At 50.6% G+C, this 23,581-nt stretch overlaps 5 protein-coding genes across 5 annotated transcripts; 3 read left to right on the plus strand and 2 right to left on the minus strand.

Moving 5' to 3' along the window:
* Positions 1-1,446: 1,446 nt before the first annotated feature.
* Positions 1,447-7,334, plus strand: A1O3_00869 (uncharacterized protein; the record flags this gene model as incomplete). Its single annotated transcript, XM_007731019.1, has 8 exons — positions 1,447-1,649; positions 1,701-2,622; positions 2,716-4,695; positions 4,748-5,073; positions 5,144-5,758; positions 5,840-6,548; positions 6,665-6,997; positions 7,143-7,334. The coding sequence occupies 8 exons, from the start codon at positions 1,447-1,449 to the stop codon at positions 7,332-7,334; spliced, it is 5,280 nt and encodes a 1,759-aa protein (XP_007729209.1).
* A 2,621-nt stretch (positions 7,335-9,955) lies between these two features.
* A1O3_00870 (uncharacterized protein) lies at positions 9,956-10,729 on the minus strand (the record flags this gene model as incomplete). Its single annotated transcript, XM_007731020.1, has 1 exon — positions 9,956-10,729. One exon carries the CDS (start codon positions 10,727-10,729, stop codon positions 9,956-9,958), a length of 774 nt encoding a protein of 257 aa, XP_007729210.1.
* Positions 10,730-13,123: 2,394 nt separating this feature from the next.
* A1O3_00871 (uncharacterized protein) lies at positions 13,124-13,610 on the plus strand (the record flags this gene model as incomplete). The annotated part of the gene is made up of 2 exons (XM_007731021.1): positions 13,124-13,398; positions 13,502-13,610. 2 exons carry the CDS (start codon positions 13,124-13,126, stop codon positions 13,608-13,610), a joined length of 384 nt encoding a protein of 127 aa, XP_007729211.1.
* Positions 13,611-16,646: 3,036 nt separating this feature from the next.
* Positions 16,647-17,931, minus strand: A1O3_00872 (uncharacterized protein; the record flags this gene model as incomplete). The annotated part of the gene is made up of 2 exons (XM_007731022.1): positions 16,647-16,692; positions 16,760-17,931. The coding sequence occupies 2 exons, from the start codon at positions 17,929-17,931 to the stop codon at positions 16,647-16,649; spliced, it is 1,218 nt and encodes a 405-aa protein (XP_007729212.1).
* Positions 17,932-21,795: 3,864 nt separating this feature from the next.
* A1O3_00873 (uncharacterized protein) lies at positions 21,796-22,308 on the plus strand (the record flags this gene model as incomplete). Its single annotated transcript, XM_007731023.1, has 1 exon — positions 21,796-22,308. The coding sequence occupies one exon, from the start codon at positions 21,796-21,798 to the stop codon at positions 22,306-22,308; it is 513 nt and encodes a 170-aa protein (XP_007729213.1).
* Positions 22,309-23,581: the final 1,273 nt, after the last annotated feature.

Consider the following 23,581-nt stretch of genomic DNA (forward strand, 5'->3'; position numbering starts at 1 on the left):
GAGGTGTCTAGTCGTGGCCAGCTGAAGCCATCTGAACCCAGGCAGCTGGCGATAGTGGTGAAGATGGTCAACTTTGATAGACTGAGTCTATAGAAGCTGGTTGGCTAGGGTCCTAGTTAATCAGGAAGAGGAGGAATCGTAAGGGATTTCCAGTGGAAGCTGGCGTCTACGTGGGACCTTAAATGTGACCCGAAGGACGTTAAACGAGACTAAATAAATAAAGTATAAATACCTAGTATATTAGGTTAGCTATTAAACTCGTCTAATCTTAATATAATTAAGCCGTATTAGAGAGATCTTAAGAATAAGGTAAATCTTCGCTTTTATAGACTAACTTATACGGAGCGTTAAAGAGGTATAATTAAGAGCGTACGAGATTCTACGTAACGAGTAGTATAGCGACGAGCTTAGAGAGGCTATTAAAAAGTACTATAAGGGCTTTATAACGCGGCTTATACGTATAATCGTAAATAAGGGTAATAATACCTTTCGTAGATAGGCGATAGCGAGGTAGCGACGACGAGGTTAAATAGGTTAAATAAACTAATTAGAGGCCTCGGTATAGGCCTTCGCTACTATTAAGGTACTATCCCTATATAGGCAAGAACAAACTTATGAACATGGCCTCGTACAGATACTTAGACTGAGTCCTACCTTGGGTACCTGAGGTAATTTGGGGTCTGCCGCTAATAGTTCAAAATACAGAGTAGCCGACAGTAGAGGGCAAGGAGGGGTCCGAAAGGACAGTCTTCTGCGCCCTCCAGCGCAGCCGCAGCCGCAGCCCACCTGCGAAACCATCAGCTATCAACCATCAACCACCATCAATCACAGTTTAGTGCTCAGCAGCCTTCGGGTGCAGAGAACTCCAGACTCCATACTCTATCTGATGCCATGCGTCCATGATCCACTCGTACAGAGTAGACGACAACGCTCGAGATTGCTTCCTCTCCGCGGCTCTCGCGGGATGCAACATGGCGCCCTCGGCAGTCAGCCACTCACTCAATCTGAAACAGCGGCCACTCAGGTAGTAAGCGACGTTCGCTTCTGCTAACCAGGAACGCATGCCTGCACCTGCGATCCAAGAGTTGGTCCGAAGGAAACATAGCTTACAGTATCTTCAAAGGAGTCCTCTTCACCAATAATCTTCGGCCACCCGCCTCGCAGACCATTGCCAGCAACGCAACCAAGACAGTAGCTACTGAGCTACAGTATGAACGGATGCAAGCCGCTCGTTCAGCCTCAGTTGCTAGATGGGCCCCCTTGTAAATTCGAGTCGTTCGCGCGGACTACCCCTGCGTCTGCGTCTGCATGGTCGCCTGCCCTCGGCAAAAGGCGCCATGGACAAGTCAGGTTGAATCATGAACACCTTGCGGTTTATCTTTCAGCCACTTTCCTCTCCATCCGCCTCCTCCTTCATCTTCTACCCCTACCCAAAATTGTTACATGATGTCCGACGGTGTGGTTGAGCACCCTCCAGAGCCAACAACCTATGAAGAAGCCTGTCAACACCTAAAGGGACTCCGTGAAAGATTTGAGGTCCCGCAACAAGTCCAGGAAGACTTGCTCCAAGCCAAAAACCACGATGGCTTGAGGTGGACGAGAGACTTCAGCGAAAGATTAATAAACTCCGAGTCCAAGGAACTAAAGGGGTAAGTCCAGAGGGCCGGCAATGATATTCTTATCTACTAATGGTCGAACAGGGCCATCCAGGAGGTCTACCAGAACTCCAGTCGCGTGCTTTATGAGTTGATTCAGAATGCCGATGATGCTCAGTACGAGGCTGCTTTGGAGCGAGGTCAGGCGCCCGTCTTAACATTTACTCTTGGCACAGAGGAACTTGTCATAGACACAAACGAGGATGGGTTCACGCGTGCCAACGTTGATGCAATGTGTGCCATTCGTGAGAGTTCCAAAACGAATGCCGCAAGCAAAGAGACGACCGGAGAAAAGGGCATAGGATTCAAATCCGTGTTTCTCATCTCGAGTCTAGTCCATGTCCAATCAGGAGTCTGGTCATTCAGCTTCGAGTACGATCAGGCAAATGCCCTCAGCATGATAACGCCAGTCGAAACGCCAATCGAAACGCCAATAAGTGCACTACCCGAGAATATTGGTACCCGGATTCGTCTCACTTACAACCCCAGCTACCGCAACGACATTATCGGGTATCTACAAGAACTTCCACACGAGACAATTATCTTCCTACGAAAATTACAGAAGATATCGATATCGATTCAAGTTGACGGCACTCGCACGCCCTGGTCTTCCGAAACCTCCAGGTCTGTCATTAGAGCAGCTAGCGATGAAGCCCAAGCCGTGGAAAGAAATGCCAGCACGGTAAATGATACCAGTCGACCCCCAGCCTCTTCGGCGGAGCTTCCAGTCGGGGTAGTGTACAGTGACGATGTGACAGCCATCTGCCTGACTGTGAAATGCTCAGAAAATGAAAAAAATTCATCATTCCAAAAATATTATTACCAATTGTTCAGCCACTCGTTCCAAGACATGCCACCTACTCAATCCCGACCTGGAATCGATGAAGACACGAGGGTGGGAGTAGAGCTGGCATTCCCATGCGGCAAAGACGGGCAAGAACCATTGATCTGCGAGAAGGGGGAGCATGTTTTTGCTTTTTTGCCGATGTTCAGGGATAGAAGTTTACCTGTTCGTGCTAAGATACCTGCGTCTCCCCATCGCCTTGCTAACTTGATCTAGTTTCTCATTCAGTCAGACTTCCTTACAATGCAGAATCGGCAGGACATCGTCGATTGTCCTTGGAATCAAAAACTGCGAAGTGAGGCTGTGGATGCTTTCATTCTGTCAGCAACTCATCTACGCACTAAGAAGGAGCTTCGCTTCTCCTGGCCACTTTTTCTACCTTTGGACCAGCTCCATGACGATTTCTGGGAGGGTTTTCGTACGCTCCTATTGGCAAAACTTAAAGAGGAACCAATTCTTGAAGCCCGCGATGACGACCATGACCTATATCAGCCGGGCCATTTGGCGATTCTACCGGATTGGTTCTTGTATGGTGATCAGAAAAAGCCCCTTTTCCGCGATCTACAGCAAAAGATCTACTTATCTCAGGACTACACCAAGCAAAGAGCCATAGAACATTTGAATCTGCTCGGAGTTTACGACATAAGCTCAGAAGCAATTGTACAACGAATAGAGCGTGACCTAAAACGGAAAAAGCCGTTCATGAAGTCCAAGCATCTGCAAAAAGACTGGCATGATGCTATGAGTGGGCTGATGGAAAGGATACTAGGCGCCTCTGACGGAGCCACAAATATAAATGACCGCCTTCGGGCCCTGGACATCATCTATCTACGCAACGGCTCTTGGGCGAACATGAAGCAAGAAGTTTTCTTTCCTACAATCAATGGGCACGCTATTCCCGATGGTTTAGGCTTGAAGCTCCTGCACCATGATGTCTGTGACAGCCCCAAACGCAGGCAGATCTACAAGAAGACGATGGGTGTTCGTGAATGTGAGCCGGACCTGGTCATCCAAAAGATCAAGGATTTTCTTTCACCCAAAGCGCCGGAAAGGGAATTGACAGAGGATATTTGCAAGACTTATGTTTCGCAGTTTCACTTTCTCTTTCATTTCCGCTCCCGATTGAACTACGCGAACCTGTCGTCACTCTGTGCTATTACATCGAAAGGCACGGTTCGTCCCTGCTCAGATGGGCTTTATTTCAGATCGAAAGGCAAGTACGACACCCAAAATATCCTCACCACCATTTTAGGCGTTGAGGATGTCGCTTCAAAAGAGGGAGAAATTGACTCCGACATTATTCTCCATCAAGAATTTGACGTGTACGGAAATGATGAGGATACAAAACAAAAGTGGACAGAATGGCTCACAGATGCCTTCTCAATTCGCTATTATCCTCCATTTATTGAAGGGGTCGACGGCGTTTCAAATCTGCTAGCCCACTTGTACTTGACTGACACCTCGCTATTTCTCGGGGCATTGCAGACACATTGGTCTAAAAGCTATCAGGAAGAATATGATCGCATGCCAGAATCCGAAGGTCTTCTGGACTTGGTTTACTCCTGCCTTGATGGAAGCCAGCAGTGTCTAAGAGGCGCATATTTCCCGGAAGATGAGCTGCTACAAATGAGCCGAGATTTTGACGTTGCGTCATCCATGCCAATCCTTTGCCTGCCGGAGGGGTACCAACAAGAAGAATGGAGCGTTTTGACTACATTGGGGATTCGCCGTCTTGACAGAAAAGTTGACTTCTGTCTTGATGCCCTACTTGCCTTACAGAAGCTTGGCGTCGATGAATATGAGTGCAGCGAGGACTCTGGCGGGAGCAGCGAGGACCTTGACTGGGGCAGCAAGGACCCTGACTGGGGCGGTGACGACCCTAGTGGGAGCAGCGACGACCCTGATGGGAGCACCGACGACCCTGATGGGAGTACTTACGACCCTGATAGGAGCAGCGACGACCCTGATGGGAGTACTGACGACCATGATAGGAGCAGCGACGACCCTGACGGAAGTACTGACGACCCTGATGGGAGCAGCGACGACCCTGACGGGAGTACTGACGACCCTGACGGGAGCAGCGACGGCCCTGATGAGTACAACGAAGCGCTCAATCCTTTGAATTATAATGTTGTCCGTAAAGTCTACGAGACTATTTCCCAGGAGGCATCTTACAAGAGCTCAGACAAGCTCAAGGTGAGCACCACAGTCAGGTCATTTCAGACAGAAATACTAAAAACAGAAATAGAAATTCTTCTCCGAGTATCCGTGCATCTGCAATCCTGTAGACACGTCTGACTGGCGGCTCAGCGCCGATTGCGTCTGGGACGGTCCCGAATTTCTAACCTGCAAACTTCCTCTCAAGTGTCATCATGAAGACTCGAACGATATGAAGAATTTCTTTGCCACCCTCCTCGGGCTGAACAATGCTACATATCAAGATATCTGCCAGGAATTGCAGAATATCAGATGGACCAACACGTCGACGAGCACAGATGAAATAGCTCAACTAGTGTCACAGGTTTACACCGAGCTCTCAAAGGCCGGTTCAGAGGAGGAAAAATCCAGGTTAAGGTAAGCCGGATCCCTAAGACCGACTGCAGCTGTAGTGGCAGTACGTAGTGAAGGATATTGACAGCCTCAGGGGTCTCTGTGAAGATGAAGAACTCATCTTCGCCAATGGCTCTTGGTGGGCACCTTCGAAGTGTATCTGGGAGAGCGGTTACCCGTTACCGCAAAGAGCCAGTCTTGAAGATCATTATCCAGAGCTGAAGTCATTCTTCGTCAACATTCTCAAGGTCCCCGAAGTGAATGCAAGGGTTCTCCTAGAAGGTCTCTTAGACATTGCCAAGGCAGAAACCCCCCAGATCGACAAGACGAAAGAAATCTTGTTAGCTCTAGGGCCCATGCTCGAGACCGATTCAGGCTCGAGTTCTTCCATCGATGAACTACTAGAGCCCTTGGGGCAAAAGAAGTTCCTGCCAGTGCGCTTCAAAGACAGGGTTAGTCTACAAGAGACGACGTCCAACTTCTTCATCATCGACCATGAGCGATTCGGACGAGCTTTCGAGGGCAAGGTTGAATTGCTGGATTTCACCCTCGAGGAATTTCGCTTGCTGGAAGGCTTCTTTCGAATGTGCAGACTGGAGAAGCATTATTTGTCCGCATGCGTGGTGGAGTCATCGGAAGTGCCGACCGAAGCCATTGAGGATTCGGCGAGAACGCTTGACTTTCGGAGGAGGGCTTATGTGTTTTCGTGGTAAGTGCAAGGCTTCATTGTCATTGCTATTCGACCATTTTCGACCATGGTGTGCTGATGCCGCTCTCTTCACGTGATCAGTTGTGCTGCGGCCTTTTCCAGTAAAAAATACTTCAACCGCAACGATTCTATGCATCGGTTGTTGCTAGAAGCCACGGTGTACACTTCAACAGAGCTTCAAACCGTGCTCAGCTTAGCCACCGGCGAAAACAAACGCGTCTCCACCGCCAGCGAACGGGCCAAGCCCAGTATCAGAAACGACGAGCAGGGCATCCGAATCTACTTGCCCACTAAGGCCGCGGACCTGCAGCGGTCCTTCAAAATCGACCTGCCCGACTTGATAATGGAATTGCTCGGCATCGAATTTCGAAGCGCCCAACATTGTCTATACTTTTTGTTGACCGAGAGGTTGGAAAACTTGCACGAGATATTGGAGCAACAGGACATTCCCATGCTGACGTGGCTGGAGAGAATCGACCTGACACCGTCGACGCCTGCGGGCGACTCGGACGTCGATGCGCTGGCCAACGATCTCCAGGAACTAGACCTGTCGAGTTTGCATCGTGCAGCGGAAAGGCCCATGACCGTCACCGTCCCAGTTCGAGTGACTGACCTAGCAGATGACAGAAGCAAGTACGATCGACTACTCGAGCACATTGTTCAACAGGTCCGTGAAGGCTCTCAGACTGGCGCAGAGCAGTTCCAGCGGTTCAATACCGTCGAGACTTTTGGCACTCCCAAAACAAATCCCGACTATTTCCACTGGATTGGGGCTGCTGGAGAACTATTTGTAAGTACAAAGATGTGTGGATTTTTGCCTCTTAGCTGTACAGGGGTTCCACGAACGCCTCCCTGTATTATACCATGCTCGTCGTCACTAACAATATATCCTCTTGCTTGGGAAAGGTGTACGAGAAACTTCTGTCTTTAGACCTGCCCGGGTTCCGTACTGCAGACCATCAAAACTGGAAAAGTAACATTCGTCGATTTGTCCGCGGCATCGACGAATACAGCGACATGTCTGCTTACAACGGTCCGGACATGGACATTGTCTATACAGACAAAACCGGGGATTTCACCACCTGGCTGCAGACAGAGGGATACGACGCTCTAACATTTCTCCCGGACATGGTTCTACCAGTCACTCCAGACTCGCCAATCAAGTACTTGATCGAGGTCAAAACCACGCCCGGGCCCTTGGAAACAGCCATGTTCGTGAGCAATGCACAATATAACAAGGTGAGTTTGGTCGTTCTGTCTCTGTCTCTGTCGAGGAGGATAAGATATATCCGTCGCCGTCCCTTTCCTTCCCCTGACTTTTCTTTTCTTTTATCCCAACGGTCCATCTTATACTGTATATTAATGTGGCGTTTTGGGATCACAGATGCGTCGAATGCGCATTCCGCCCGAGGGCTGGAATGATTCAGACCAAAGACAAGTTTTCCTGCTCTGGCGAGTGTGGAACCTGCTCGACCAGAATCCGAGGGATGTGATTTTCGCCGATCCCCTGAGACTTGGAGGAGATGTTCTCGAATTTGTCGCCGAACGATGGAAGGTCACTGCTTGTCATACGTGATAATACGTGGCAGGACCAGAGTTCAGATTTGGGCCAGAGGAGAAGGCAAACGACATTTTCTGTTTGTGTTTGTGTTTGTGTTTCCGTTCCACCTCTATTTCTATGATAGTGATGGTGATGGTGGCGGCGATGTGTACCAACAGTGATAGAAGGTGGTAATAGTAATAGTAATAGTAATTTAATGTTGTATCAGTGTTGTAAGTAGGCCAACGCAGGGAGCCCAATGGCTTGGTTGCATCAGTTGCATTGCATAGAGTTGAGTATCGCTTACATGAGAAGAAAGCTAAGCTATGCTGTGAAAGAAGAAGGGGTAGCGCTCATGCTCGGTCAGGTCGACCTCTCCAGTCGCAATCCTCAGTTCCTTCCCTCGTTAATCGTCAATCGCATCACACGTTGAAGAGAACTTATCAAGTCTCCATTGCAATCCCGAATGCAAACCTCGCCATTCGCAAGCAGGTTACCATTAAATGTCTGGCGCGGTAGATGTATGATGCAATATGTTGTCCGCTTCCGAACCCTCCTTCGAACACGAACACAGGTGCTCCGGAAAGGCTTAGGCCTGTAGGTAGGCGCAGGTCCCTCATAGATTTCGTCGTCCTCCGTATGCTCGTCGAAACCTTCCATGCCCACTGTCCACGTCTAGGACTTGCTCGGTAGTCTTTGTATTCTCGAAGTTCACCATTCCCCCCTCACTGTAAAATTCCGATTCATCATTCCCCCTTCACTGTAAAATTCCGATTCATCATTCCCCCCTCACTGTAAAATTCCAGTTCACCATTCCCCGCTCACTGTAAAATTCCAGTTCACCATTCCCTCTCTGTAGAATTCCGATTCACGCATGTTGCCTGAGGGAGTGTCGTCGGCCATCGGCCACGCGAATACGAGTTCCCAGCGGGAGATATTCAGCACAGACTCCTTTGACTGTCTTGGACTTTGCGCGGTAGACTGCTGCATTGTCGACCACTAGATTAGAAGATACCCTAGGCCGCCCCCCCGTGAAGGCAATCTTCACCCTCTCGAATGGCGGCCCAGGGTACCTCAACTCGTCTCTTTATATATAACAACAACAATCCCAGCAACGTCAAGTTCTACACTCCACGGACCAGTGTGTAGAATTTGATACTGCTGGAATAGAGTGTAGAACTTGATGTTGCTGGAATTGTTGTTGCTAGTCTTGAACGACTCCAATCTAGTCCAGAAATACTCAGTGGTGTTGCAACTCTCTGCCACCGGGCACTGAAAGGAATTGCGAGTGTCATTGTCGCCAAAACTGAGTCCCGTTCCCCGCGGCGAATGATAGAGACTGCATCTCCTTGAGGAGGCGACATCTGCTGCCCACAAAGCGGATATGCATTGCCAAAACAGTACAAGTCGCTGTAGCCATGCTTCGGGTGTGCTGACTGTCTGGGAAGTGAGAAGTGGGAAGAGTTTGTGGAAAGAGTATCTAAGGGTTGAAAGTCAGTGGTACGTCCGAATCTTGGTGGATGCTACCCACAAAGATCGGTTGAAGGTTTTTCTAAGAGCATCGCTCTGCTGGTCCCCACCAGGCATGTCGTGGCTTTCCCGAGTGCAGGCCCTGAAGATCGGTTCACCTGATGGTGGCTTTGGTTGTATGTTGAGTGAAGTAGTTTGGTGAAATGGTAGGACATATGAGGAGTTTGAGAGTAAGGATGTGATGGAATGTGAAGGACTAGGAAGAGGTTTGTTTGGTTGACAATGCTTTGCGGTGAGGAGGACCAAAGGTGAGAATAAGAGAGTTGGAGCTGATCCAGCAGGCTACTGGTATCAGGTACCAGTGTAGTCTGATGAGGCTGTGATTGTTCATAACAGAGAATAAAATGATATCTCAGTTGCAATGTTTGGCAAGGGACAAAGGACCGCGGTGGTAGGAAGGAAGTTGAAATGAAATGATGAGCAAGGCGCTTTATATATTAGAGATTTCTGTCAGAAAGCCGCCAAGACTCACTGGACTCTGTGAATTAGCAATGGATTAACTGCTAATCCGAAGATTGCGAGTGAAGCCAGAGGTCATACGAAGGATACTAATTGTGAAGCTGAAGGACGTACGTGAAGTACCTGCACCTGCCTGGTATACTCTGAGTGACGAGTGACGAGTGACGAGTGACGGATCAATCCGGTATAGTGAAGGTTGAAATGCTCTAACCAGATTGGGGTAACAGTAGACTACCTCTAATGGCGCCTAATTTAGACCGGTCTAACTCCAAATTGGAAATATTGCCGAGGACTGAGCCTTGGGGAAAACAATGCAATTGTACACGGTAGTAAATAGCGAGACAAACAAAAGTGCCATTATGATAATGTAGAACTGTTTCATCACGTTTTGTGTTATTGATTTCCTCGTCCTCGGCCTGGTCATCACCGCCATCACCACCACCAGCTATGCATATAATATGATATATATTGGGCATGAAACAAAAGGACTGGTTCATGCATTGAGAGAAGATAGAAGTGAAAAACAACACCTGCTGCGATCCTGCATGCATGATACATGATACTTGATCAACAACCAACCTCCTTGCATCCTGTATCGGCCAATGCAATCCGTCCCCATCCCCTCAGACTTTGGCGAGTCATATCCGAATCCTCAGTCAACTTGAGATTTAAGCGCCGCCGTATGTCGACGCACAGGTGCCGGAGCACGTGCCCTTGTAGGAGATCTGGGCGATGCCGGAGCCAGTGGGCTGACCCAGGCCAGAGATCTGCCAGCAGTGGTGGTAGTCGCCGGAGGTGCTGTCATCCACCCACAGAACGGTCTCGCAGTTCGAGTTGTTGTCACACAGCTCGAGGCACTCCTCGAGCGTGTCCACAAGCGAGTCCGATTGTTGCCAGAACTTGGAGTTGGCATCAGGGCTGGCCTGGACACCGCAGTTCACGGTGAATTCGCAGCCGCACGAGCCGCCAGGGATGACAGCCTGGCCGTTGTCAGCCGGGCAGGTTGCGGCCGTGGGAGCAGGGGTGGGGGTGGTGCTGGCGGCGGCAGTGGACGAAGCGGTGATTGGGACCGTGGTGTTGCCCCAGGCGCCCGTGTGCGAGCTGGTGGGCAGAACAGGGATGGTAGTGTATGTAGTCACGGTCAAGGCTTCAGGGGCGCTCGAGGTCCAGTCATCCCATTTCTCGGTGTAGACGGTGGTGGACTTGGGCGGGATAGCGGTGATGGTCTTGGTCTTGGTGACGGGATCCCAGTCTTCCCAGGCAGTTGAAGTTGAGGTGACGGGATCCCAGTCCTCCCAGCCAGTTGAGATGGGCACCCAGACGGGCGCGCCGGTCTCGGTGATGGTGACGACCTTGCAAACTGGCTCGACGGACTTGGACTTGGCCATGGCAGATGCCAGGAGGGAAGCAGCCACAAGGGCCGAGGTGGATTTGACCATCATTTTCGGTGAGAAGCTGTGTTTGGTTCAAAGAATGACTGGAGCTCGGCGAAGGAGACTCTGGAAGAACCGATGGAAGGTGAGAGAGGAACGAGCGTCGGGACACAAAGGTCGAACAATGTATTTGAACAAACGAGCAGTCGAGTTGGAGGGAAAACAAAAAAAAGAGCAAGGCAGAGGGGATGGAGGAAGGTAGGGGGGATATAGATGGTGGGATTCGGGCACAGGGCACCTAATCAAAAAAGTGTATACATAGGCCCAGGGACAGTGGCAACGGACCACTCAGGTCGGATGGGGCTGAACAGTGGACAGCGTGTGAAGGCGCTGGACGCGTTTATTCGTTCTCCAGATTTCTCAAACGGTAGTAACTGCCGATGACGCCGAGCGTAAGGCGCTGCCTTGCTGGACTGGACCAGTTTCGGGGCCAGTATGGGGTACGTGGTACCATTCTAGATGCTCTGCCAACACCGTTGCCGTATCCAGGTTGCAGGTTAGCGGCCTCGTGAAATTAGGGTCTCGGGAAGGCTGAGCGGAGGCGGGAAATCAGCTGTTCATCGAGGCTCCCACTCAAGAGCTGTCAACAGCGTAACACTGGGGCCAGTGCTGGCACTCATCGCGGTGACAGATGTGGCTGGATCTTATCTGCCAGATTGAACGTTGTTTTCTGACATGTCGCTTGGGGCCCAGTATCCGTTCCATATTCACGAATCCATGGTCAATGGTGTCTAGGACCGTAAGGACGCGATCGCAATCATTCTTTGATTCTTGGCGGAAAACGCGCTGGAGCAGACAGACAGCAGCTGTGCCGGTGTTGGTGCTGGTAATGACGATGATTCAGATCCAACCCGTGGTTGAATCCCACACCGCCCACTACACGCGCGGGAAACGCACAGTCGGCGGTGCAAGCTCAAACTCAGCATCTCAGCTCAGGGGGAAAGAAACACGAGGCCACCCGAGGTTGAAACTGGAAAAGGGGCAGGCCCGCGCATGGCCAATGGCAGGTGCTACCAAGCATCGCAATCTCACCGATGCCACTCTGACTGGCCAGACGGCTCTTGGCAGCCACAGCTTGGCATCAGGCGACGGGTCAGACAACTCCGTAGGAGCGTAGGACTGAGGACCGTACTACCGTAGTACCCTCTGGGCCTCCTCACCACCTCCCTTCGTGCCTACTCCATACTGCAGCTTGTCTACAGACTCGCCTCTTTTCTCCTGTTCCCACTCGCTTGGGCCCGCTCGCTACTGTCCAAGACCAAGACCATGGCTCCGTAAAGACGGCTGACTGGTGCCTCTGCCTGGGCTCTATAAAGACAGACACGGATGCTTTCTGAAATTGAAATTGCACGCTCCTTCAGAAGAGGGGCCGATGTCTATCACTAACAAAATGCCATTGTAGATCAAAGCTCTCAAGCTCTCACCATCCGAAACACTCGGCAGCGTTGTATTGCCCTTTACGTTATCATTATCAAACAGACATCCAGGGTCAGGTCAGGACAAGATCTAAATATAAGTCAACGTTTATCGGTCCCAGACTCGAATCTGAATTCGATCACTCCGTCGCGTTGATTCTCGGTTTCACTTGTTTTTGCCAGTCTCAAATGTTCTACTGGAAGATTGTTCTTATCCATTGTGCCGAGCAGATCATCAAAGTCGACACTTGCAATTGTTTGACCACACCTGCACTGAGCTTACTGCAGTGTGCTGGAGAGGGAGGGCAGACAAAGCAAGTGATAGGTGATATTGTCATGGTCTATCCACAACAACGACCACGGTATTTTCTTTTCTGAATGAGTGTGATCATAACGTTTGCAATGCTGTCGACCGCCGCATTCAATAGAAGGTGAACATGGTAGTGAAACAATGGAGTTGGGGTGGACAATAGCCACAAGTCGTTTGTCTTGACCATGCAATGCATACAGTCCAGCTTCTACCACGACCTGTCCTTTGGTGCCTCTAACACAGGTGTCCTCGTACAACTAACACCAGGATCTCTACCACAACAGGCTCTCCCCATTGTCGTGCTATCCATGCACATACACTGTCCGAATCGGGATGAAATCTCTCGGCATCCCTCGGCGCGAAAACGACAGAATGGTGCACTATAAAATCTTCCCCAGACACTCCTTTATCCTTGGTCGTTTGTCATTCTCATCAAACACTGTCTTCCTACTTTACTTTGTTCTGCAACTACCTCGCAGTCATACCCGAGCCCGACAGCAAACCCTCGATCAAATCAACCTTGAACCAAGACCAACCACTCGATCTGAAGCTACTCTCTCCAAAAGCAAAAGCAACTCGATTCAAACGCCCCTCCCCTCGCCTCAACCTAGTCTTCAATTTCCTATATCACTCTACGACCCAACCTAGTCTTCACTTGATCATATCACTCTACGAATCATGTGTGTTACTCTTATCTTCAGAGGCGTTTGTCCCGACTGCGGGAGAACCAGCGGGCCCGACGTGCACTTCGAGAGGCTCTGTGAGGCGGATATCCCCTGCACCAGCCGCAACGAGCGACCTCTGCGCCTGCTATTCAACAACTCGTCGGTTCCGTGTGGTGCCTGCCTGGCCGACCGATTGGAGCGAGTCCTGACGGCCAAGGAGGACGAAAATGACGAGGACGAGGACGACGTCGCCGAGACTAATGACGACGTTTCGGGTGAAAGTCTCAAGTGAGGTGAGTTGACATCCCACACGGGCCTGAGAGAAGACGTCAAATGGCAGAGCATGGCGACTGATGGCGAGGGATGCTAACAACTACTCTCTTGCCGGTAGAGTGCCGGGCACAACGGCGTCGGGGATTGATGAACATGGAACGACATGGAACACTTTGCGGAATGACATGATGGCTGGACTGGCTGTAGGTTACTTCAGCACGGGATAAGAGACGAGAATTGAGCTATGAGCTATGAGAAATGAGCTATGAGCTATGAGAAATGAGCTATGAGCTATGAGCTATGAGCGTTTCCTTCAGCACGGGATGAGAAATGGGCTGCTATGAGCAATGAGCTATGAGCTATGAGACAAGCTATGAGCAATGAGCAATGAGTTATGAGCTATAAGCTATGAAATCAATACAATATTGAAGCTGAATTGAAATTGAAATTGAAATTGAAATTGCCCTGGCAATCGTAATGGTATTCAGTCACTACTATACTCACTGCTAGGTAGGCAGCTTCTGTTCCTGGCCCGTGGCCCTGGTTTATGTTTTGTTTATTTGCCTTCGGGTATATCTCCTAGATGATCTATGAAGGTCGCCTACATATCCTAGATCTCTCTCTTCCCTATTTGCGTATCCGTATCAGCCCGCAGTCCGCAGTACGTTGCGTCACTTACCCTGGCACAAGGAAGCTCCCTTCGCATTCCGCATCTAAGGGAGAAGAGGCTGTTGGACATGACATGACATGATAGAGGTGGTGAGTGGACAGAGGGACACTATATCCGTACTGCTTAAGTCTAGCCACATCACATCACACCTCGAGTCGTGATCAGTGGTGAGAGACACACACACACACACACATGAAGGCAATGACTAAGTAAGTAACTAAGTAAGTAGGGGTTAGGGAGCAGGGGTCCAACCAGCCAGGGGTCATGGGATATTATATACGTACGAAGTAATTATCTGTATCCGTCAGGGTTAGGGTTAATTATATTATGTACGTACATAGATGCATCAATTGGCTCCATCTCCACCTCCACCTCCACCTCCGCACGAGGCTGTGCTCCCCTTGTAAGATGTGATGGTACGTATGTATGTACTATGTATGTACTATGTATGTACTTGTTAAGTACCTACGGACGGAGGGCGGTCGGGCCTAAGGAGCCTCGCATCGCATCGCATGACCTGACTTGACTGTTGACCAAGTCTGACCCGGACTTTAATACTGACCCTGACTCGAAGCCCGTGCAATCAACTTCCTCAGCTCCGGAAGCACACGTTATATGGAGACAGGAGTCCGCATTTCCTAATCCAGCTTAGTTAACGCAAAGGGATATGAATGATAATGATCCCTTGCATAGTGTCTACTGCCTACTGCCTACTGCATACTATCACACTCATCATTTCCTCAATCGTCTGAGGATCGGCCCGACTGGCGCATCCGTCCGCTAAAGAGCTGGCTTGATCTGAGTGATGTGGCGCTCAAACAGTCAGTCAGTCAGTCACATCGACCTGCAACCCTCATCACGCCGCTTAGCCATGTTCAGTAGTTCTAAGTCAAGACGAATCCACCTCCACCTCGGGGTTTATCTCGATCGCCCGTCACAGGCTAAAGCATGATGGTATCCTGACACAGATACCGGTCTCATTGCGTCGTCTGGGGCTGAATGGCGGTGAACTTGACTTACACGCCCCAAGCCGGGATATGGGACATGGGAGGCGACGATGGTTTCTGATTCGCTCGGTTTGTTATCCTTCGAGGCATGTAGCGACACAGCATTTCCTAAAAGAGTTCCAGCAAGACGTACGTCGTAAAATATGGCGAGTGGGTGGCAGAGAATGTCTTCTGCCCGGCGTCCGAGTCCTAGCGTGCCTCACGCAGATTGATCATTCATCCCCGGCTCAAGGGGATTTGTACAGCTGAGTTGTAGAATGAAGAGGTATATAAATGCAATGCCCCTTCCAAAGTGAAATCCGTCCTTCCTTCATCGCGCGCCTTGAGACAGGGATTTCCATCTACGTCAACGCCAAAGTCAGACCAAGGTTAGCAGGGCAGAACACCAGACTATGACAGAACAAGTTGCTGATCTAATGATGTTTGCAGAAACACCATGTCTACCTCTCAAGTCAGCCCGCCACGACATGCCGATTCGAAAGAGGAGGATCTTCTCGGCATCCTGCCCTCCCGTGAGACAAACAATATGGCCGGCGGTGTGTCCCACGTCCCAGATCCGATGCTCGAAGAGCTGGATCACATGCCCATGGGGGCACCTCCCAACTCGGAACATGCAGCACATGGAGCGGAACCGTCGAATCCTTCAAGAGTTCAGCGTTTTTTGCATGCCGAAGAGCCATGGAATGCCCTGTCTGTAGCTGCTGATACAGGCCCTAAGCATGACCAAAACTTGCCCGGGGTTGGGAGTTCTGAGCAAGCAGAGGGTAAATAAGCAGTAGGGGCTGGCAATGGCAGTAACTGGAGTCATCAATATCACAGCATGTATAATCGACGAGGCAGATTGGAGTTGGATCAGATAGCCATGAGGTTAGATCTGCACCAAAGCAGATAGCGTCTTCCCGGGGTCGGATATGGACGAAGCGTCAACACATGGCATAGAACTCCGGTCTGCGGGAATATGAAGGTTCAGCCAGACAAGGCGCCTCGGACTTAAGGGCTGGCAGACAGACCGGTGATCGCAGAAAGCCTCCAACTCCTGTGTGAAGAGATACCGCTCGATGTCTTGGTTGGTTGAGACTGGAAAGATGCAGCGAGACTGTCCCGGATGTGCCGAGAGAGGTGTCGAAAAGACCTGTAGCCGGAACTGGTCGAAGATCGAGGCAAGCTCAACATCGAGTCAGATAGCCGCTCTGTAGTTGAACCGCTAGAATAGTGCCCCCCCGCAAGAGTCACAACTTCAAAGTTCCAGACGTGGTCCGGAAGTCTCTCGTCTTCCCCTGAACCCGGCCTGATGGAGTCTGAGATGGGTAATAGCTCGGCGGCGGCGGCGGCAATAGCAAATATCTTAGAGCGGGGAACAAGCTGGACCATGTCAGGCCTGGACGAACTCATGGCTCTGAGATGCATGATTTCTACCACAACCACATCGAGGGCGGAGTTAATGTCGTGTAGAAGTTCGATCGCTATATTTCGAAATATCTCCATTGGGCGCGGTGGGAAAGGTCGTTGCAAAAACTTCAGCTGATACCAGGGCCTATCGTGTTCTGTTGCTATCTCATCGTGTATCGCCTTCAGGACTAGGGAGACTAACACAAAGGGAATGTCGAGTAAAGCGTAGGCGTCGAGGTCACCCTGGGGAAACCAGTAAGAGCAAACCTGGTTTGACGCGCTGAAGATGTTGTTTCCAGATACTGCGCACCTTTCCAAGTGATCTTCAAAGATCAAGCAGGAAATTGCCTGGGCAATATGACTGCCATCCTTGCCGCAGGCTCCCCAATGCTGGTCTAGAAGTATATCAAGGTAGACCGAATTTGCCTCGACGTAATCAAGCGTGGTTCTCAAAGAATCAGTGATAGCATCTCGGCTGCGCTCACAGTTGCGAATATGTGCCAAAGCGTCGTCGAACACTTGCCGGACAGTCTGAGTACTGAGATGGTCCCAAACATTAGGAGGCTCATGAACTAGGCCATTGCGGCAACATGAAGCTGTGACAGTCCAGTGGGCAATCTGAGCTTCCAGGCTGACTGGTAAGGATTCGACGAGATTGCCGGCTTCCTTCGGAGCAAGCTCGCAGTGCAGGTGTGTCAGGTACATCCAGATATTAGTATGCTCGATGACCCCCACTCCCAAATACAATGCTAATCGGTGACGAACCTCCTCGAGTATTTCCCGAGCTACTTCTCGATGAACTCGTGTGCGAGCCGAACGGGCACAGTTGATTGCTGCGACGACCACCTGAAACTGTTGAGCGGGGGAATCTGCCTGGCTTTGACGGAGGTGGCCAAATATGGTCAAGAAAACGTCGAATGCCTGGTCGAATGCTCTTAATGTATGAAGCACCAGGGCAGTCTGGTTTAATCTCGGAACTAATTGATCGTCAAGGGTTGTGTCGGTCACTGCGGCCATATATAACCCAGTAGCTAATCGTGATGGACGATATACCGCATCCTTCCTGCGATTGGCGAACCCTTCTCCAATCCGTGGAAGGCTACCAAGCGTTGGTGAGACGCAAATCTCGAGGTGCTTCGGAATTTCAGAGTCCACGAATGGCTTCATGACGGCAAGCAAGGTACCGGGGCGTCCAGTATTCGACGATGGAGTCTGTGTCTCCATTCGCTCTCCCTCCAGGATGTCCTCTTTATCCATGGCGCGTATCCATGATTCCGCCACGCCGGGGTTTGTGTCCTCACTGGAGTTGATATCCATGTACCCGTCAATTGGTGCTCCGCATAGACTTGTAACCGATTCAGACGGAGGAGGCGCAATGATGCTTGAAGTGCTGGAGCTGAAATTGGAGGAGTGATTGCGTGAACCCGACTTCTGGCGATCTAGGAGCCCCAGTTTGGATCGTAGTCGATCAATCTGCGCCATTGTGATAGGTCTCTTGATTCGGCGGCTGGCTTCTTCCAACATACGCTCACGGCCAACGCCTTGATTGGTGAAAGCCTGCAGTACCGGCGTGATGATTTCAATCTCCTGCTTCGTAAGCGGACTATTGTAACGAGAAGACTGTCCATCCTGGAAAATGAGCCTTGGGACTCCTGGGCCATGTAGAGTTTTTTGGGCCATCGGTGAGGCTGAAGAAACTGTTTGCCTTCCGACTTTACAGAGAGGATACCAGAGATCGATGGATAGTATGCAGTAGAGTGTAGTAACCCATGAAAGCCTTTGAAAAGCCGGTTTGACGGTTAGATTGGATCAACTGTCTTTTCGAAACCCGAGTTGGACTGGCAACATAGTAGACAGATTATATTAGAAGAGACATGTAAGTCGGAGTGGAGGTCAACAGTCAGGATTTCCGTATTGGGATTAACGTGGTGCCAGGGGTGGTTTGGCAAGGGGAAGCGCCATGGAGGCCGCCTCAGGCGCGGCCACCTCAACATCGATTCCTCGCCATTAAGTTATGCCTGGGTTGCTTGTTGATTTTGCCGGCTCCTATAGGGCCTGTGTTACGCCTTGCATACTTTGAGGATTGGTGTGCCTTAGTTGCTGCGGACAACAAAGTACCTTGCCTTGACACGTGAAGCTGTGGCTGAACAGCCTGCACTGAAGTGCACATGTTGATGATTTTCCACATAATGTCCCTTGCCGTAACACAATCGATAGCCAGCCGTGAACGCAGCCAACAAGCTTCAAGTAAGACCAGGGACAAAAAGCCTCAAGGGTAGGCGGTGGTCACCAGTTAGAACATCAGCTAAAAGACTGGGAGAAATGGTAAAACCCAACAGCCTGCTATTTAGTATTTCCACAGATGGTCAGCAGCAGCTCTGATGGTTGAGTTGGTTTGAAGAAAGTGACAAGAATTCCAAGTCAAGGAATGGCTTTTGAAGGCCGACGTAGACTCATGTAGACGGGGCGCTAAGTTGGTGTGGTGTGTCGTAGTCTAGCTAGCTATCTGCCTTCGATGCATGCTTAGAAGAGTGAGGCGACTTGGAAGAGTGAGACAGACGATCGAGTTGGACGGGATAGAACTGGCTGCGGTGTTGCTGTTGTTGCAGCTGCGTGAAGTGCATGCAGTTTGGATCTAACCCCAAATGGAACCGACCAACGCGACGCGTCGAACCTCCAACTTCCAACGTCCATTTCCATCTCAATATTAGGTACTCAATTGCTTGTACTGAGCACCTACTCTGTACAGTGTATTTATAGAGCTTTCTGCATGGCCTCTTGTCTCTGCACTGCGTCATCCGTCTTCAGCTCTTTCAATCGCCTTCTTCATGACCTTTGCTCTCGAACCTTTGCCGTCGATTCCGTCCCTCTCATGTCTGTTTGCCCAACGCGGCAGAACACCACCCTCACTCGAGTCCCTTGTCCACCACCCTCTCGCCCTCCGGGCCCCTTATACAGTTCAATCTCCGCCGAGTTTCCCTTTATACATCGAGCTCTTGAGCCTCCTTTACCTGCCCTTCCGACCGCTGAGCCTCAGAGCATGGTCTCATAACTGCAACAGGGATGGGATACTGGGTATTGGCGGGATGTGTATCGGAACGTAACCCTAAGATGTTTGTCGGTTCGAAGTTTCGCGGTCCAGTTGTCGGTATTTGACTAGCTTCGCCCGCGTACCTCTTGTCTACTATTTGCTCCGGCGAAGAATGGCAAGAGGGATTGGGCAAGGTCAAAAGATACCAGACGTTCAGAGCCTCGCACGAGGCAGTGAAAGACGGTCTTGCCATGCGTCAGATTGGGTAAGGGTCCTCACGGATCGCGCGTCGGCATTCCCAAGCTGAACATTATACGTGATCACACATGGGATGGTCTGGCTGATATGAGCGTGGAGCCGATTACGAGAGAGCGGAGGGGATTCTATGTGTCGAGAAGCGCATGTGGTATCTTGCCTAGAACGCAAAGTCGGTTTCAGCCTACACACAAGATCGCTGGGAGTTCTCGTTGGAGCCGATGGGATCCACTGGTCGGAATCAGGCTTGATGGTGCTTGTAGCCAGGTCTCAGAGGTTCCTTCGAGACTCCGTATCGGCGCATCTTCAACTTGGCCCTTTGCCTGTTCCGGCCGGCAATGCCAGAGCACACGTCTCTTCACATGAATCTGTCGCAGTTCGACTGCCACTCCTCTCCACCTCTGGTCTGTATCCGCACCGCCTACGCGCGGCAGCTCATTCACCCACCGCACATCAAAGCAACAGCTACCAGATGTGTCCTTCTGCTTGCAGAAGATCCCGATCAGCCGAGTTAATCATCCACATCATGTCAAGCATGGTGAGATGGAGAGCGCCGATTCAGTGGACCCTGGATCTTCGGATCTCTGGGTACATGAAGACCCCCATTTCGGTGGGAAGAGGGCGCTTTTTTAATACGTTCTTTGTGCGCCCTGGCCTGAGATATGGCGAAAGCCCTTCGACCTTGCCAGATCACCTTGGTATAACGGAAGAGGAAACCAAAATCTTGTCTCCGAGGTTACTGTATCACACACGAGAGAGGCATTACTCCTGTTCGGCAGGGATTGGACATTGGACTTGAGAATGGGATCTGCTTGCTGCAGAAGAAGAGGCATGGAGGATGTCACGGACGTCAGCTATGAGCCGCGAAGGAACGACTGCTGGAGGTGAATTGAAGGAGTTTGACTGTTGCGCAGGGAGAATATACCTGCCAGCTCTGTACCTATTATGCTTACCAACTGTGTCAAGCAGACTGCCCTTCCAGTCTCGCATCGGCTTCCGTCTAGGTCCAGGGTCCGATTTTGTCGCAACAAGTTCCGAAGTCTAGTTGGTTCATTTCAGCCCATTTCAGCAGTGCTCCCAGGCTTCAGGCAGAAAATTCTCCTTTGCAGTGAATTGCTGGACTGGAAAATCGTCAAGGCATTAGACACAGATGGGATCACCAAGCTGTCGAGACGGGACCTCTCTTGAGTGAGGATCAAAGCTTCGGCTTGTCTGTTCTTGCGGCTTGCCGTCTGTTGGCATTGTCTTTGCCCCTTTTCTTGTCCATGTGAGAAATGCTTTGTGAGAAGTTTTGCTCTGGGCGACTGATGTGAATGAGGTTTATTGAGCACAACAAGGATGACTTCAGGCTCATTTGAAGTGACGGATCAGAAATGGGAGTTGATGGCATGGCTGAAGTCTCGCAGAATGCCTTTTTACACGAGTTTGTGTCTACAACCATATGAGGTACTACTCAGAGCACGGTCCCTGGACGCTTGCATGCTCCTTGGACAGTTCTCTACCTTTTTTGATAGGTCTCCCTCCATACCGCTGTTGCTGGGAAGCGCTAACAAGATACTGGAGCAGTGCTAGGTCCTCACACACTATGTTTGTGGTTGGCACTTGAGTCAGTTGCAGAACCTTGTCGGGCTTTTTGCGTGCCACTAGTGAATGAACAATACAAATACGAACGATCCTTCCTTCACGCCCGGTTGTGTTCTTCCTCCTTCACGCCCGGTTATGCTTGTGATGGCTCCTTCTCTACAGTATATCTTTCCCTTTTGTTCTGCATTTCTGCTTCTTTCTTATCCATCACCATCAACCACCTTACATCTGACTGGTCTTCTCTTTATCTTTCCCTTTTGTTCTACATTTCTTCCTCCTTCTTATCCATCACCATCAACCACCTTACATCCGACTGGTCTTCTCTTTATCTTTCCCTTTTCCTCCTTTTTATCCATCAACATCAATCACCTTACATCCAGACTGGTCTTCTCTTCACAACAACTATCCCAAGTCCCTGATCTTCTCTCTCCTCTCTCCTCTCTCTGGGGCTCCTTGAAAACATCGACTCTCACGAAATGGCCACCGTTTACAACACAGTCTCAACCTCCCCGCTTGTAGGCACCGACGACGGCCACCAATCTCTCCAACAAACCGTCCTACGCTGTAGACAAAGCGGCGAAACCCCGGAGTGCGAATGCCACTCTACACACTATAGCGAGAGCGACATCCGCCGATCCATCTTCAGCGTGGATTCGAGGGATCTCCTCAAATCAGTCAAGTCATTCCCGTTTGTCGTCGAGAAGTCCCTCACCGGAGTCGGCGAGATACGGTTGGAGCTATGGAACACCAGCGCCAGAAGCCTTAGCAGCTGCCACCTAAGGTTGATCGTCCGGCTCGAAAGGGTCCAGGTCAAATCCGAGGACGGGGAATACCCTGATCCTCTCTTGGAAGTCCTCGAGGCGGCCCTGAGCGACACCGATGGTGAGGCCATTAAGGCCCAGCTCTACAAGGGCGCGGCAGGCAGCTGTGATGATGCCGTGGAACTCCTGTACGACGTCATCTTCCATCTTCTTGGGGACAAACCATAAGATTGACGATGCTGTGGAGTTGCCCGCCCCGTGCAAGCCACCGGGTCGAGTTGGGGGAGATTGATTGTTTGTCCTGTATATCAGAAGCCTATTTAGCGTGGCGTTATGGCGGCCGCCAGTGCCTAAGAGCAGGATTTCCGGGGGTTTGAGCGCGGCGCCAGTGCGCAGTATTTTGGGTTTTTGGTTTGTGATGGGATTGGCTTGCGGTGTTGCATTATGTGGTGCCTTGACGGAGGGGGATTTGGGAAAAGTTTCATTGCTCTGACTCGCCATAGCCTAAGGCTTACATGTATGGCGGGAGGAGGGGAGAACCTGACTTTCTGAGAGGTGGAAGCAGTCCTAGGAACATGACAATCCGCAATGATAGGGACAGCAACCATGACCATGACAAGCCCGGGACAGTACAGTACCTGGGGGGAATTCCAGCCAAGTACCTACTAGGTAATTAGTAAGGAGTAGGCACTGTAATGACAGCCATGACGATGAAAACTCCGACTCGGCCTCCATAAGTGGAAGGCAGCCAAAATGTTTGGAATGTGAGATGTGAGGTGTTAGATCGCCCTTCCCCTTGCCGCCTCAGCCTCGGGAACAACGTTGTTGCGGGTCCGGTGTCCAGCAATTTTGGACGGGAGGACCTCAGGCCGGAGGACCGAGTCTGCACGGCCAGCTCATTCGACGAAGCTTTGAACCTTTGAACCTTGGTTGTCGATCTCAACTGAACTCGACTGCACTGAACTGAAGCCAACCACCACTACCACCGGCTCCAAGGTGCACGGTGCACGGTGCTCGATGGCCCAGGACTCGACCACACCACTACCACTCACTACGTACTGTATTGTGCCTCGCAGTTTACGGAGTACGTTTGTGCTTGAACCTAAACCTAAACTAAAACATAAGCCCAGCGGGGCGTGTACGGCATGTAGGGAATTACGTAGGTAGGTAGGTAGGTAGGTAGGTAGGTAGGTAGGTAGGTAGGTACCACGTGGCGGACATCCCTGCTGTGTGAGTACTGTACTCCGTATCCATAGGTCAGTTAATACAGGTACAGTGCATACCATACATAACAGATAACCGCCGCGTAACGTGATTGGTGGACCTTGACTGGATCAGGCTACCTCCTGCATAGTATACTCCGTATCACTACTGCTACTGCTGGTGGCGCTGGTGGTGCTGGTGCTACTACTACTACTACTACTACTACTACTACTACTACTACTACTACTACTACTACTACTACTACTACTACTACTACTACTACTACTACTACTACTAC

Source organism: Capronia epimyces (assembly GCF_000585565.1).
Source record: "Capronia epimyces CBS 606.96 chromosome Unknown aczIQ-supercont1.1, whole genome shotgun sequence".
In the NCBI taxonomy this organism is placed as follows: Eukaryota; Fungi; Ascomycota; class Eurotiomycetes; order Chaetothyriales; family Herpotrichiellaceae; genus Capronia; species Capronia epimyces.